Source organism: Peromyscus maniculatus, chromosome 5 (assembly GCF_049852395.1).
Source record: "Peromyscus maniculatus bairdii isolate BWxNUB_F1_BW_parent chromosome 5, HU_Pman_BW_mat_3.1, whole genome shotgun sequence".
Lineage (NCBI taxonomy): Eukaryota > Metazoa > Chordata > Mammalia > Rodentia > Cricetidae > Peromyscus > Peromyscus maniculatus.
Window position 1 is genome coordinate 50,357,632 of NC_134856.1, and position 15,906 is coordinate 50,373,537.

Below are 15,906 nucleotides of genomic sequence, written 5' to 3' on the forward strand. Positions count from 1 at the left end.
GCCTGATTTTAAACTATTTTTACTACACATGAATTTTGACTTCCATATCACATGAGGTCAGGTAAGAACTTTCCACTTGTGCTATTTTCAAGCATAGGATTTGGGAGCTTTTAAAAATGTATGTGTTCAGATTGGAACAGTTCAAGTTACAGTTACATTTGCTAAGGGACAAATGAAAAGTTAGACCAGGAAAGGTGAGAATCCTTCCCGTGACCAATCTGTGTTCAATACCTTATCCACATCATCTTCCTTTTCTGTGAATTGGGGTATAGTGATAAGATGATGGTTATAAAGATCAAAGAACACTTATGTAATCATTACCTAGTCCGCAGGCAGGAAGAGTAATTAGCCTAATTGCTGAGTACACAAAAGGCAGTCATCCATGACACCTCTGGTATTTTTTTGGCGGGGACACCAAGATAAACTTGGTGGCAGCAGTTTTCCACCAGCGGTGTGGGAAAGTGCTTTCCTCTCCTGAGGAAACTGCTCCTTTGCTGCTCGTTCATCACCAGGTACGTCTGAATCCCTTCCTCTACTGTAGTCGGAGGGAATGCTAGAACAGTCTGTCTATTCTTCCTGTGTATGTAGTCACACACATAGTTATTTTTCTTTTGTTTGGTGGTGGTAAAGTTTGCATGTGAAGTTTGAGCTTGTCTGAACCCAGACTGACTAAAGGATCTGTAGCCAAAAGATGACTTGAACCCCTGATCCTCCTGCCTCCACCCCCCAAGTGCTGGGATTATAGGTGAGAGCCTCCAAGCTCGGCTGTACATATTTGTGTGCATAACCCCTACCCCGTCAGCATTTTTATAGTTTACTAAATTAGAGAACAGGCCATATTAGCTGTCTGAAAATACCATTTGGCAGTAAGCACACTTGAGCTGTAAAGAACACTTATTAAGTCAGTATCAGAAAGTTCCAGTGTCTGCTATCATTAGTAAGTGGAAACCGGAATATGATTTAAATTCCGTCACACCATGTGCGATGCCGATCAATTGTCACCCACTCTCCCTCTTCTAAGCTAGCATGATGAGAAGTGAAGATGGTAATTTCACTCTCTGGGTTTTATTATTGCAGGGAAAAGAGTGGATGCAGTCTCCCACTACTGCGGGTTATAGAAACTAATTTGCCTTTGGAGGAAACACAAGGGTTAATACACACTAAGAGCAATGTGTGAACCTTGACCTGGGAAAACCCTTCTTGATCAGAGTCTCCCCTGCCAGGTAAGCATTAGTGATTCCTTTCTAATCATTAAAATAATTAAATATAATAATTAAGATGAGAGTGCTAAGGAATTTCTGGCCAGTACATCTTCCTTACATTTTTTCATTGTTAAGGCATACATTTCTTTTTAATTTTAGATTGTTTTATGTACTCTGTGCCTAAATGTATGCATGTATATCATATGTGTGCCTGGTACCTTTAGAGGTCAGAAGGTGGCAGATCCCCTGGGACTGGAGTTAGGGATAGTTGTGAGCTACCATGTGCATGCTGAGAACCGAACCCAGGTTCTCTGCAAGAACAGCAACTGCTCTTAACCTGTGAACCCTCTGTCCATCCCCTGGCTTGTTTTTATTTTTTAAATAATTTCCCATAGCTAGGCAGGGAACAGCTCAGTGGTATCCCTAGCACCAGACACGCACACGCACACATACACATAACTTCCTAGAAATTAAAATTAGCCCTCTAAAACTAGTAGTCACTAAATGAAACATTAATATCCTAATAAAAACCAAGATGAACCAAGAGGATGAATGTTTTATTTGTTTCTCGCTGTGTTGCAAAGCCAATGCCTCACAGTGGGAAAACAATGGCAGTCAACGCAGCACAAGGTAAAAACAAGACAGTACTGTCCTTCATCTGACACTGTACAGTACGTTCCTATGATCCCAGGCATCGCCAGTGAGAAGACACATTAAGTCTTGACCAAAATCCAGTGGTGGATATGGGCAAGTTACAATATTATGGGAGATTTACAACACTGTTATCCTGAATTATGGAATTCTTATAATCACTAGGTCGGGTCTCACCATGTAACTCTGGCTGGCCTGGAACTTGTAAGTAGACCAGGCAGACCTCGAACTAACAAGAGATCTGCCTGTTGAGTGCTGGGATTAAAGGGTAGTTCGTCACCAAACCCAGCTTTATAACCACTTTTTACCATAGATGATCTCAAGAATGCTAAACACCAGAGCTTAACCCCTAGTCTAAATACCTAGTATGGGCATTATTAAAAACATGTACATTGTGTTTATCTGTACCCATCAGGAAGTTGGGTTTTTTAAGTAGCACTGTCGAGAATAGTTTCTTTCCATCAGTATTGCTAAAAGTTATTTCAAATCTTCTATTCTCCACTAATTTAAGACAAGCATGCTGGAGCAGGTTGCTTCCCAGTTTTATTTGGGAGTGGGGTGCAGTGTTCACTCCTCAATGGACTTCACATATTTCTCATACGCTTCTTCACTCATTAATTCATCCAGCTCTGAAGGGTCACTCAGTGCCATCTTGATCAGCCAACCTGTAACCAAAACAAAATGTCATTGCAAATTGCCTTTTTCGAAAGTGAAGCTCCAGCTCCAGGGGATTCAATGCCCTCCTCTGGCCTCTGAAGGCACCTGCAGGCACATGTAAATATCCTTACACAGGATATATATAAATATGATATATATGTATATTTTTTTAATTACAATACTTTTTAATAAAATCTTGGGGCTGGAGAGATGATGGCTCAGTAGTTAAGAGTACCTGTACACACACACATACAAATTTAATTTATATTTTTAAAAAAGGCATACCAAACACTATAACTATTAGGGTGTAGACGAATTTCTAAACAGTCTTATTAAATAAGAAACACAGTCAAATACAGTGGTGCAAGCCATAGAGATCAGAGAAACAGTGAGAGCCACCAGCTAACCTTAGCTCACTGTAGCGCTTCTTCCTGTCTAACCTGCCCCTTTATTGCCTTGCTGTTCTGCCCTCTCATTGGCTCTTAGCCCAGCTACCTCACTTCTTTGTTACCGCCTGTCTGTACAGACCTCCGGGTCTCTATGGTTGGTACTGGGATTAAAGATCACCACACTTGGTTTTTCCCCAGTGTGCCCTTGAACACACAGAGACTCTGCTTGCCATGTGATCAGATTAAGGGTATGTGCTACCACTCCCTAACTTTTGTTTATGGCTGGCTATGTCCTCTGATCTCCAGGCAAACTTTATTAACATACAAATAAAATATCACCACATTTCAGCACAAATAAAACATCACCACATTAGGGCAGTAGAAAGACCCAGAGCCAGACATGGTGACACATCTTGAATCCCAGCACTTGAGAGGCAGAGGTAGGCAAATCTCTGTGAGTTTGGCACTAGCAAGGGCCATATAGAGAGACCCCGTCTCAAACCACCCAAATCCGCACCCCCCCACACAACAACAACAAAAACAGAGAGAGACAGAGAGACAGAAAGCCCTAGAAAGTATGGAGGGCAAGCAGCAGGTCAAAGAGAACCACAACCAAATGCTAATGTTGCCACTTGGTGACTCTATGACCCTCCAGGTACACTTGGGGTCCTCCATTCATCTATAACATGGAGAAAACGGCAGCTGTCCTTCTTCACTGGGTTACTGTAGGGCTGAGATTCTGAGCAGCAACATACCGTCTTCATAACAGGATTTGTTGACGAGCCCTGGGTTTTCTGTAAGCGCTTCATTGACTTCTGTTACCTCTCCTGACAGAGGAGAGTAGAGTTCACTGGCAGCCTTCACACTCTCCAGAGCACCAAACTCATCTAAAAGGAAACAGTGCAAGGAAATAGTTAACATCAGGTCTGTGACTAAAAATCCAAAATGTGGCCAGAAGTGGTGGCCCTCGTTTAATCCAGCACTTGAGACAGAGACAGGAGGATCTCTGTGAATTTGAGACCAGAGTGAGTTCCAGACCAGCCAGGCATACACAGTGAGATGCTGTCTAAATGAACAACAACAAAAAAAGGTAGACACTATGGTGAGGGATGTAGCTCAATGGATACAGCACTCGCCTAGCATGCATAAGGCCATGGGTTCAACCCCCAGTACTGCATACACCTGGGTTGGTGGTGAGACCTGCAATCACAGTACTGGGGAGACAGAGGCAAGAGAATCAGGAGTTCAAGATCACCCTCAGCTATACAGGAAGTTAGAGGCTAGCTAGTTGGAGAAAAAGACCCCTTGCGATGGCTCAGTAGGTAAAGGTGCTTGCTGCTAAGCCTGAAGACCTGAGTTCAATCCTCAGCACCAAGGTACAAGAAGAGAACTATCTCTTGCAAGTTGTCCCCCTGTTACCCTCCCCCAAAAATAATGTTATAAAACAATTTAAAGACAAACTAAAAAAGTGGCGGCCACCTCCCATACAGTCATGCTAAAAAATTCTGAATTTCTTTCTTTTTTTTTTTGTTTTTAGTTTTTTGAAACACGGTTTCTTTGTAACCCTGGCTGTCCTGGAACTCAGAGATCCACCTGCCTCTCTGCCCACCGAGTGCTGGGATCAAAGGTGTGTGTCACCACGGCCCAGCGCTGAATTTCTTTATTTAAACTATAGGTTCTGTTAGATTTGTATGAGAAAGGGATAAGCGGCTGCGACAAAGTGAACATACACAGTCTGCACACAGTGAATGGCAGACGACAGTGTGTCTGAACACCAGTGTGCGGATGTTCAGGAAAACATAATTCTTTCAGTTCACTAGCCATACATGGTGTCACATATCCTGGTCTCTGATGGAGCCTTAAACCTGTGTACATAGGACATCACCCAAGGGACTTGGGAAGGCTGAAATAACTGTGCCAAGATTTTAACTACAGCTCACCCCAAGGGAGACTGCATTTTAGAGTAAAGATTAGCTAGTAAAATGGAAGCCAAGTGTCCTAGTTCCTGTTTTATTCCTATGAGACACCATGACCAAGGCAACTTATACACAGAAGCATTTAACTGAGTCAGGCCTGCTTACAGAGAGTTGGACCATTATAATCATGGCGGGGAGGGTGGTGGCATGCAGGCTGGCATGGTGCTGGACCAGTAACTGAGAGCTCACATGTGATCCACAAGTTGCAGGTCAAGAGAGAAGACTGGGCCTGGTATGGGCTTTTGGAACCTCACAGCTCACCCCCAATGACACACATCCTCCAAAAAAGCCACACCTCCCAATCCTAGACAAACAGTTCACTAACAGGGGACCACGCATTCACACATACGAACTTATGGGGGCCATTTTCATTCATACCACCACACCAAGCTTACACCTTAAGAACCTAGAAAAGAGCCAAGCATAGTGGCACACACCTCTAATCCCAGAACGAGGGAGGCAGAGGCAGGTGGATCTCTGTGAGTTCAAGGTAAGGCTGGACTACACAGTGAGTAATTCATTTTATTAAATTTGTATCACTTGATTATTATTATTTTGCCTATATTTATGTATGTATTCTGTGTGCATGTGTGCTGATGCCCTCAGAGGCCAGAGGGGGGCATCAGATGCCCTGAAACTGGAGGTACAGATTGTTGTGAGTCACCCTATGGGAGCTGAGAATCAAACCTGGGTCCTTTAGAAGAACAGTCCAAGTTCTTAACCAATGAACCATCTCTCCTGCCCTGAGACCAAATTTTACTTTTGTTCTGTAAAAAAGGTACCTGTTGACTAAATTCAATCACTAGACCCACAGGGTGGACAGAGAGAACTGAGTACCCCCAAATCACCCTCACTTCTACATATTCACCATGGCATATGCATAACACATACAAAAAAAATTTTAAAAGAGAGATTCTTGCTGGGTTGTAATGGTGCATGCCTTTAATCCCTGTATTTGGGAGGCAGAGACAGGGAGATCTCTGTGTGAATTTGAGGTCAGGCTAGTCTAAAGAGCAAGTTCCAGGACAGCCAGAGCTACACAGAGAAACCCTGTCTCTAAAAAAATCAAAGAGAGACCCTAAATTGAAGGAGCCTGGGCTACACACAAGGAACCAGGCAAGGAAAAAGAGTCTGCACACCCAGCTTTCTAATAGAGTACTTTTAAAAGTGTATATATCAAGGCTTGGTGGGACTTATTCTAGTAAAGTAAGGTTTGGCTAGACATAAAAAATAGATCTGTGTTTTAGGACGAAGTTCAGGGCTCCTGTGGCAGCAGTAGACATGCACCTTACTGCTTAAACAGCGGTGGATGGGAGCTCTGGGACAGATTACACAGGATTGTTTTACATCCAAGATTAAAATAATACCTACAAACAAACAAAAATCCGATGCTGGTAAGACAAGTGGGTGGAGATGCTTGCTGCCAAGCCTGATAACCTGAGTTTGATCCTCAGGTCCCACATAATGGAAGGAGAAAACCAATTCCCAAAGTTGTTGTGTTCTCTGACTTCCACATACATGTCATGGCATGTACATGTGAACACACCCCACACACACTAAATGCAATTTCTAAGTCTTGTATTAACAAAATGAAACATATAAATCATTTCAATAAAATTAATTCACATGAAAATCAGTTTGACAAAATTCAACATTCAGTAACGATAAAACTCTTTGCAAACAGGAAGGAACCTCAATGATACTGAGCATCTATGAACTGCCCCACAGCCGGCATCACACCTATTGATGAGACAGCAGCTGCTTCCCCCTAAGACAGGAACAAGACAATGACACCTACTCTCCCCGCTTCTAGTACAACGTTCTCCAGACAGTCCCAGCCAGTGCAAAAGGCAAGAGAAAGAAAATACATAACGACTAAAACATGGCCTCTTGAGTCAGGTGTGGTGGCAACACCTGTAATTCCAGCACTTGACAGGAAGTTCAAAGCAAACTTGAGGCCATCCTAGACCACATAGTGAATTCCAAGCAAGACCTTATCTCGAATAAACAAACAAAATATGTCTTTCAGCAAATTATGCTGTGATACATGAGCAAAACATATGAAAGAAGAAAATGAAGTCTCCAAAGCAAACTTAATGGCCTAAACATAACCAGCTATGGTGTACAGAGGCACATGCATGTAATCTAACCATGCAGGAGTTTGAGGCCAGCATGGATTATAGGGTGAAACCCTGTCTACTTAAAAATAAAAATAAAATAAAGCCTGAGCTGGGTGTGGTGGCTTAGGCAGGCAGGCAGGTGGGACTCTGTGAGTTTGAGGCCAGGCTGGTCTGAGACATTCCAAAATGAGAAATACACTCACCTTGTTTTTTCAGTTTTGTCCCAACTTCAGGCAGACTACAGTAAACAACATCTCCCAAAGCTTCCTGAAATACAAAAACAACATAAAAATGTCTAAGAAGTTGACCCCACCAGAAAACAGGAAAGAGACAAACACCTCATTGCCTAAATTTTTGTCTATGTATTTCACACATGAGGGGCTACATTCTTTGCTTTTCTGTACAACCCTTTAAACTTGTAAAATGGGCCAGGCGTGGTAGCATATACCCAAAATCTAGCACTTGGGGGACAGATGTAGGAGGGTTAAGTCCATCGCACAAAAAGAATAAAATCAGGTAAGATTTGGTACACCTCTGGTCAGAGGCTGAGGAAGGGGGACCCAAGTTCAAGATCCACCTTGTCTATAGAATTGGTTCAAGGCCAGCTAAGGCACCTTAGCCAGAGCCTATCTCAAAATGAAAGTAAGAAAAGGCTAGAGATGTAGCTCAGTGGTGGAGAACCTGCCTCGCATGTGTATGACCCAGGGAGCAACCACAGTACTGCGTAAATAATACTTTAAAAGCAAAAACACGCGGAAGTCTGCGGATAACTTGCAGGAGTCGGTTCTTCCCCCCTACTGCGTGCATCCCGAGGATCGAACTCAGGTTTTTAGGCTTGGTGGCAAGCACCCTTACTCACTGAGTCATCTCAGCAGCTCTAAAAATAATCTGCAAGAAACAAGCCACCCGCCAGATCTGACCTCTAGACTGGAGTAACCCCAGGCACAAACCACATGCTCCAAACAAGACTACAAGGTGTTCTGAGCACCCTGTGCTTTCCACCTCTGCAGTTTGAGGCCATGACCCAAACTGCACTGCCTACTCACTCATCCGACAGTGGTCCTCACAGACCTGCCTCCCGGGGCACCACCGCATCAGGTGACTGACCCACCTTCCTCACGCCCCCCAGATGGACTGTCTCCCATACGTTTTGTAAGTGGCTGTCGTACAGGTGACTCCCTGTGTAGATGAACTACGTGTGCTGGGCCCCCTCAATAGATAGACAGGGATGCCAGTGAAGGTACCAGAAACCCGGAGGTCTTCCCAACAGTTCTGTCCTGCCTCATGCACACATGCATCCAGTAGAAACCACTGGCCATGCATCTGCTTGGCTTCCACTGAGAAGTATCTCAGTATGAGGGTAGTGACATGGGGTTATTAATATTATTAACAGAGAAAAGGCCAACTAAATAAAAGTCTCTCTTGGTGTCAGCAGTGTTTATCTGTGTTTCCTGTCTGTCTTTGGTCATGCGGGTTCTCACGTGTCTACAGTGGCACCCCCTAGCTTTTGAGCTTGCTCTTCTCAACTGTCCTCAAATAACATTCCCTGCTTTTAAGTGTTGACTCAGTACTTAAAAAAAAAAAAAAAAAAAAAAACCTTTCTGTTTGCTGTTTAGCCCAGGCTAGTCTCAAATTCATAACCTCCTGCCTTGGCCTGAGGATGAGGTAACAGGTTTGTCTCTTTTAACGCCTTGTGCTGTTCTAACTAGTTGACATTTGACCTGTTTGACTTCCAACTTCTCCAGAAGAGCCCCAAAGCACTGTACGTTTCGTAAGGTAGAGACAATCCAGACTACTGAGAGCAGACTGTACAAACACTTCAAGACAATCCAATCAATACCTGTGCAAAATTGCTGATTCCCACTGTTCCAATACCATTTTCTGTGGTTATCCATTCATGTTTCTCTGTGAATTTACGCACTAAAACAGAAGACCAGCATTTCAGAAAAGCAGCATCACTTCTTCAACAGCCCTTCAAACGCCATTCTGCCAAAAGCTCAGACCTCCCCAGGACTGGTGACCGACACTGACATTGCCTTGCAGCAGTCTGATGCCCAGTAAAGAACGACGACGATGTGTAAAGACAGGGCGGTTTTAAAACAAAGGAATGTTGTAAAAATTGGTTTTTATGTATGTGAGGGTTTTGCCTGCATGTATGTATGTGTACTACATGTGTGCAGAGTCCATGGAGGCCAGAAGAGGATGATGTCAGAATCCCCTGAAAGTGGAGTTAAAGATGGTGGTGCTGGGACCCCAACCCGGGACCTCTGGAACAGCAACCAGTGCTCTTAACCCCAGAACCACCTCTCCAGCCCTGAGAGCACATCTGAAATGGAACACCTTGTACAGCCCTGCCTGCGCTTATCTGTTTTAACATCAGTCTAAATCACTCCAGAGCGCATTTCCTGAGTCCATTCTATGACTATAGGTCTGTCTTGAAGAAAGAACTCTATTCTTCGGAAAACAGGCTTGGGGTAATGGGTTTGGGGAGGCAGCATAAAGAAAATGATGCATGCCAGGAAGAATACAGCTGACTCGTTTGAAATACCTAGGCTGAAGCCGGGCGGTGGTGGCGCACGCCTTTAATCCCAGCACTCGGGAGGCAGAGCCAGGCGGATCTCTGTGAGTTCGAGGCCAGCCTGGGCTACCAAGTGAGCTCCAGGAAAGGCACAAAGCTACGCATTGAAACCCTGTCTCGAAAAACCAAAAAAAAAAAAAAAAAAAAAAAGTTCAAGACTTTTAAGATGGCTGAAGAGATGGCTCAGCAGTTAAGAGCACTGGCTACACTTCCAAAGGAACCTGGTTCATTCAATTCCCAGCATTCACATGGTGGCTCATAACCATCCTTAACTCCAGTCCCAGGGGATCTGACTCCCTCTTGTGGCCTCTACAGGCACTGCATGCACATGGTGCACAGATATAAACACAGGCAAAATACCCATATATAAAAGATAAATAATAAAATAACATTAAGACGACATTAAAAAACAGGAAACAATTTCTGAAGGACTGAGAATGCAGCTCAGTAGATGATCACTTGTCTACCATGTGGGGCTGTGGTTCGTTCCACTAATGGGGGAGGGGGGTTGACCTGTAACAGTTGATACTGGGAAGGCCAAGGCAGGAGATCAGTTGAGTATGAGAGTTTAAGGGAGCTTGGGCAACACAAGACCCTGTCTCAAAAGAAAAAGGGGGAAAAAAGAAAAGATTTGAAGCTGGAGAGGTGGCTCAGCAGTTAAGAGCATGTGTTCCTCTTTTTCTTTCTTTTTTTTTAAAAATAATTTATTTTTATTTTATGTGCATTGGTGTTTTCCTGCATGTATGTCCGTGTGAGGATGCCAGAACCCCTTGAACTGGAGCTACAGACAGTTGTGAGCTGTCGTGTGGTTCCTCTGAAAGAGCAGCCAGTGCTCTTACCAGCTGAGTCAGCTCTCCCACACGTGTTCCTCTGGCAGGGGACCTGGGTTCAGTTTCCAGCACTCACTTGGTGGCTCCTGACTGACTGCCGGTAACTACAGTTTCCGTAAATCTGACGGTTCTCTCCTGACCTCCAAGGGCACCAGGCACACAGACATGCATGCAGACAAAACACCTATAACATATATCCTTTAAGATAGAAAAACCAGCCAGACGGTGGCGGTACACGCCTTTTATCCTAGCACTCAGGAGAGAGGCAAGTGGATCTCTGTGAGTTCAAGGCCAGCCTGGTTTACAGAGTAAGTTCTCTCCAAAGCTACAAAAAACCAAAAGATGTAACCTAAAGAAGGCAATGTGACTCTTCAGGTAGAGTTGGCTAAGGATACTGCAGTTTAGTTCTAAGGACTGAAATGAACTTGCTATAACAAATGTAACCCGGCCAAGTTCTTAGAATTCTTCAATCATTAAGCCTGTCCTAGAAGAAAATGGTTACTGTTGTTCAAAGAAGAACACTGGGGCCTGAGCTCAGTGGAAGAGTGCTTGTCAAGGCCTTGGCTTCCGTTCCCAACACACTCCAAATAGAGGAAAAGGGATCTGGGTCAAAGATGATGTACAGCTATGGCTGCAGCACTCAACTCTCTTTCCCAACAAGTCTAGAATCCACTGACTACATCACCAATCATGAGCAGGTCAAAACCAGCACAGCCTCTGACTGTAAGGAGTGGACAGTTACAAATATGTGTCACCCTGCTAACATGGAGTGTCGCTACTCTGGCCTCAGTTTTGCAGCTGAGCCAGCACAACTAGGTCTACTTGACTTCAGAGTCCATATCATCCCTTTAGACCAGGCAGGCCACTTACCCTCACACCACAATAGGGTCCCAGTTCTCCATTAACCCTTGGCCGGACTCAGAAACAAAGCAGATTAGGTAAATAATTACTTTTCTTCCTAAGCCTTGAAAAACACGGTTTGAGGCCTGGGGACGCAGCTTAGTTGGTAGGTCGCTGCCTATTACTGAGGTAGCTCTGGGTTCGGTCCCTCACTGCATAAGCTGGGTGCGGTGGTGCTGGCCACCATTGTCTCAGCAATGGCAGGAGGATCTGAAGTTCAAGGTCATCCTCAGCTACACAGGAATCTCCCAGCTGAGCTAAGTCAGATCATGCCTCAGAGAGCAGAAACAAAACCCACCTTGGTTTGAGGCCTCAGAAAAACTCAGCTGTAACTGAGGGAAGCCCTTCATTCCCTTCCTTTCAGTTCTCAAATACAATCTATTTTCTCTAATATGGCCCAGTGTTTGTGTGTACATATTGTTATGTAATACACACCACTATAACGTCACGCTGTGTTTATGTGTCAAGTTGCAGGTGACAGGACCGTAATTCAGTTCGTCCTCCCAGGAACTGAGGTAGCTATTGTCTCCACTGCCCTCATGCAGGACACTGGGGTTCTGAGAAGTTGAGGGACTGTGCCCAAGACCTCACAGCTATAGGAGGAAGAGCCAGAATTGAGTGATGTCTGTGTGCTTTTCCAAGTGCACGCTCTGCACCCTGCAAAATAAGTGTGCAAAATTCTGCCAGTTTAAAGAGGGAAAAAATAAAAAACCTGGGTAGTTAAGCAGACCATGGGAATTGATATTTTGGGCAATATTTAACTAAATACTGGAACTCCGTATGTAGCTCAAGCTGGCCTCAGCCTCACAGTGATCCTCCACCTCAGCAGTGCCGACTCTGTTACAGGTGGGAGCCACTCACATACCTGGTTTGAAATGGAGTTCTTATTTGAGCAGTGCTCTACCCTTGTACTCCAGTCAACAACACACTGATGTGTCGCAGACTAAATAGAGAAATGTTAGCAAGAAAGGAGCAAACTTTGCACTCCACACTGAGGAACACCGTGATCGACATTTCGAGCTCGCACAGATTTCTGACCCAAGAGCCTTGTTGAGAGCAGCCGTTCAGATTTGTGCTGCCTGAATAGGGATCGTACAAAGGGCAGTTAGGGGCTCCGCTATTTGCGCATAAAAAAAGAAAACTGTTTCCCAACTAACTGTGCGAACGCGTATAATGGGCAGGTCTCCCAGTTATTTCCAGTCCGTCAAATTAGCCTCTTTTCAGCCCCAGTACACATCAATGACTCCATTACAGACGTTAGCAGAACTTCTCTGAAATCTAGAACACTTTTCCTTGCCTTTCTGTACTGCTGAATCTTCAATGCCATGCTTAGCTTTGCGTGGCGGGGGGTAGTAAAAAGCCTTTTCTTTTTTTTTTTTTTTTTTTTTTTGGTTTTTTGAGACAGGGTTTCTCTGTGTAGCTTTGCGCCTTTCCTGGAACTCACTTGGTAGCCCAGGCTGGCCTCGAACTCACAAAGATCCGCCTGGCTCTGCCTCCCGAGTGCTGGAATTAAAGGCGTGCGCCACCACCGCCCGGCGTAAAAAGCCTTTTCATTTCTGCACTTTGCTTTTCTTCCGTTTATCTGTGCGTGCACTCAGTGCTAAATTTTAGAAAGTGCTTCTGTTTAACTTCACTTCGCAGTTCCCCGTTATGGTTCATTTAGCTAAGCACTCCACATCTGGGGTCTCTGTACACCCAAACGTAAGCCACTAGTGCACGAGAGACCGGCTTACCTGCCGGTCCAGCCGGCCTTCTCTCCCAGTTCCACCTTTTTACCCCGGGTACAAAGTTTGCTCGTGTCCTCTCGCGCCTTCTTCAAGAGGGAGAAGGGCCGCAGAACCAGGATCCCAAAAGTGAGAAGCAGCGCGGATAGGGCTGCAGATCGCTCGGGCCGGGAGGCTTGGTTGTGGGGCGCCTGACGACCCCCGGCTGCTCGGCCGTGAGCAGGAGCCGTGACCACGTGCCCCCCACTTACCCGACAGCACAGCGGATCCAGTGCTCAGCGCGCGGACGGCGACGGCACTCGGCACCCAGGGCCGTGGTGGGCAAGAGGCCAGGGCGGTGCGCAGGCTGCAGGCCACAGCCCGCGCGCTCCTAGCCACTCGCAGCGACATGATCGGGGGGTTCCTAGGGTAACCGCACTGCGCCTCTGCCACCGGGCAGGCGGTAACCGGGTGGGCCAGAGTAAGCGGAGCACCGAGCCCGGGGCGGGGCTCGGGCAAGACGCACTCTGATTGGACAGCTCGAAGGTCTCACTTCGGATAGGACGACCCACGCAAGGGGTGTGTCCCTGTGGAAGAGCTGAAGCCCGGATGGGGCTGTGTGAGGGGCGTGGAATGGCTGGGCGGAGAGGAGGCGGGGCCTCGCCGAAGGGCGGAGCCTTTCACTAACACTGGGAGCTTGCGAATGGGAATACTGAGTTAGCAGTCTGTGCGTTCCCCTAAGCTGCATCACCTCAGTGGCCAGGGAAAGACTCCAGCAAGGATGGCTTTGCTGGGCTAACGCAGTATCATGCCATTAAGCCAAAAAGTCCTAGGGAAGATGAGGTGCCGCTCGGCCCTTTAAAGCATACAGTTAGGCCTATCTGCACAAGGTCACTCCCAAGGGGATTCATTTCATCTGAAGACCAGTCAGTGCTAGGCATTGGACAAAGTCACTCTGACACGGATCATATGTGGTTTTTTTGTTTGTTTGGTTGTTTGGTTTCTCTGTTTAGTCCTTGCTGTCCTGGGACACTTTGTAGACCAGGCTGGCCTTGAACTCAGAGATCCGCCTGCTTCTGCCTCCTGAGTGCTGGGATTAAAGGCGTGTGCCACCACCGCCCAGCCTTGTATGCATTTTTAAATGCTGAAAATAACCCAGCCGCTTTATTAGTTTACAGATCCCAAGTGGGTCAGAGACTCTTATCCCCAAGGGAAAGAGAATCATGCAGTTTATGGGGGCCTAGTACAATCTGTGATCACAGCTGCTGAATGAACCTGGGTCCTCCGCAAGAGCAACAAGCACACTTAACCACTGACTCACTTCTCAGCCCCCTAAGATTTTTAATATCCAGCTAGAAAGTAGGAGTTGTCCATCCTCAGGGTTGACTATCAAGTCAGAGACCTCCATTCCTTACCGGCATCAACCTGGCTTCTCTAAACTCTTCACTGTCAAGGGAACTGAGTTGCCATAACCAAGACAAACCAGGATTTACCTTGTGGTGGCTGCAGAAGTCCCGCGGGAGAAGGGGGAGAGAGGGCTCCCTGAAAAGGGTCAGTTTCGCTTAGCCAAGAGGAAAGCATGGGATGGGTGTGGGGCAGGGAACCCCCAGAGTCGCTACAGTGGATTCGGGAAAGAGGGAGGGACAAGACATACCAGAAGCTGTGCTAGATGCTCACTCCTGGCTGCTGGTGAGGAGGAAGTAGGAGCTAGACAGACTCCCTTGTAGGCAGACAGGGAAAAGGGCCATGATTAGGTAACAGAGGTGGTTAACTTCCACGATAGCCAGCTTCTCCCTCACCCTCCTGACCTGAGACAAAAGGCTGGCAACTTAAAGCCCGTGTGGGCTTTTTCTCCTGCCAGCAGGGTCCCCTGCCGCAAGGACTGGCTCAGTAAGTTCAAGGCCACATCAGGATTCATTTACACAACAGTTGTGGGCCAACCAGTCAACCCTTATAGGGAAGCCGCTTCAGAGACAAAAGCAAACAACAATAAACAGCCCTCCAGAAGAGACTGGAATCCCCCCTCTGCTTTACAAAGGGTCTTTTTTTTTTTTTTCTGCATGCCTGTGTCCCCCTCCCCAACCCCAATAAAAAGCCTTTCTTCAACGGCTGATTTCTGTTTGCCCCTGTTTACTGTGTTCAAGATTTCTCAGATGCCACCTGTAGAGACTGTTTCCTGCTTCTTAATTATTTAGCAGTGAAAACAAAACCAATCAAGACCCCTAGGCCGGGCGGTGGTAGTGCACACCTTTAATCCCAGCACTCGGGAGGCAGAGACAGGTGGATCTCTGTGAGTTCGAGGCCAGCCTGGGCTACCAAGTGAGCTCCAGGAAAGATGCAAAGCTACACCAAGAAATCCTGTCTGGGGGTGGGGGTGGGGGGAGGACCCCCAGAGGAGCTGGATGTGGTGGTGCACAACTTTGATCCCAGCATTTGGAGGCAGAAGCAGGTGGATCTCTGAGTTCAAGGTCAGCCTTATCTACAAAGAGAGTTCCCGGACATCCAGGGTTATACAGAGAAATCTTATCTCAAGGAAACAAAACAAAAACAAAACCCTAGAGAGTAATAGTGCTCTTCCTGGTTTGTGGTTTTTGTTTGTTTGGTTTGGCTTGGTTTTTGGTTTTCTGAGACAAGGTTACTGGCTGTCCTGAAACTCGCTCAGTAGACCAGGCTGGCCACGAATTTACAGAGATCCATCTGCCTCTGCCTCCCAAATGCTAGGATTAAAGATGTTCGCCACCACCGCCCAGCACTCTTCCTGATTTTTAAGTCACTCAATTTGTCATTCTTGGTCCCAGAAAGCTAACAGGACACCTATTAGCATTTGGAGAAGTTCTGGGAATCATTCAAAGGCAACTGTCAACGATCAAACTGGTGAATTAATCGTTCCGGAGAGAATA

General features: G+C 46.1%; 1 protein-coding gene and 1 long non-coding RNA gene across 5 annotated transcripts in view; one reads left to right on the plus strand and one right to left on the minus strand.

The window, feature by feature from the left end:
- Window positions 1-7,103, plus strand: part of LOC121829436 (uncharacterized) — a 10,687-nt gene extending 3,584 nt beyond the window's left edge. For all 4 annotated transcript variants that reach the window (XR_006072244.2, XR_006072242.2, XR_006072243.2 and 1 more), the window contains exons 2-3: window positions 1,078-1,223; window positions 6,560-7,103. This is a non-coding gene — a long non-coding RNA (uncharacterized LOC121829436). The remainder of the gene's footprint in view (window positions 1-1,077; window positions 1,224-6,559) is intronic.
- On the minus strand, window positions 1,744-13,494 carry Gcsh (glycine cleavage system protein H). Its single transcript, XM_006986341.4, has 5 exons — window positions 13,279-13,494; window positions 8,836-8,915; window positions 7,199-7,262; window positions 3,655-3,786; window positions 1,744-2,518 (listed from the first exon to the last, which is right to left on the minus strand). Exons 1-5 carry the CDS (start codon window positions 13,415-13,417, stop codon window positions 2,421-2,423), a joined length of 513 nt encoding a protein of 170 aa, XP_006986403.1. The 5' UTR covers window positions 13,418-13,494; the 3' UTR covers window positions 1,744-2,420.
- Window positions 13,495-15,906: the final 2,412 nt, after the last annotated feature.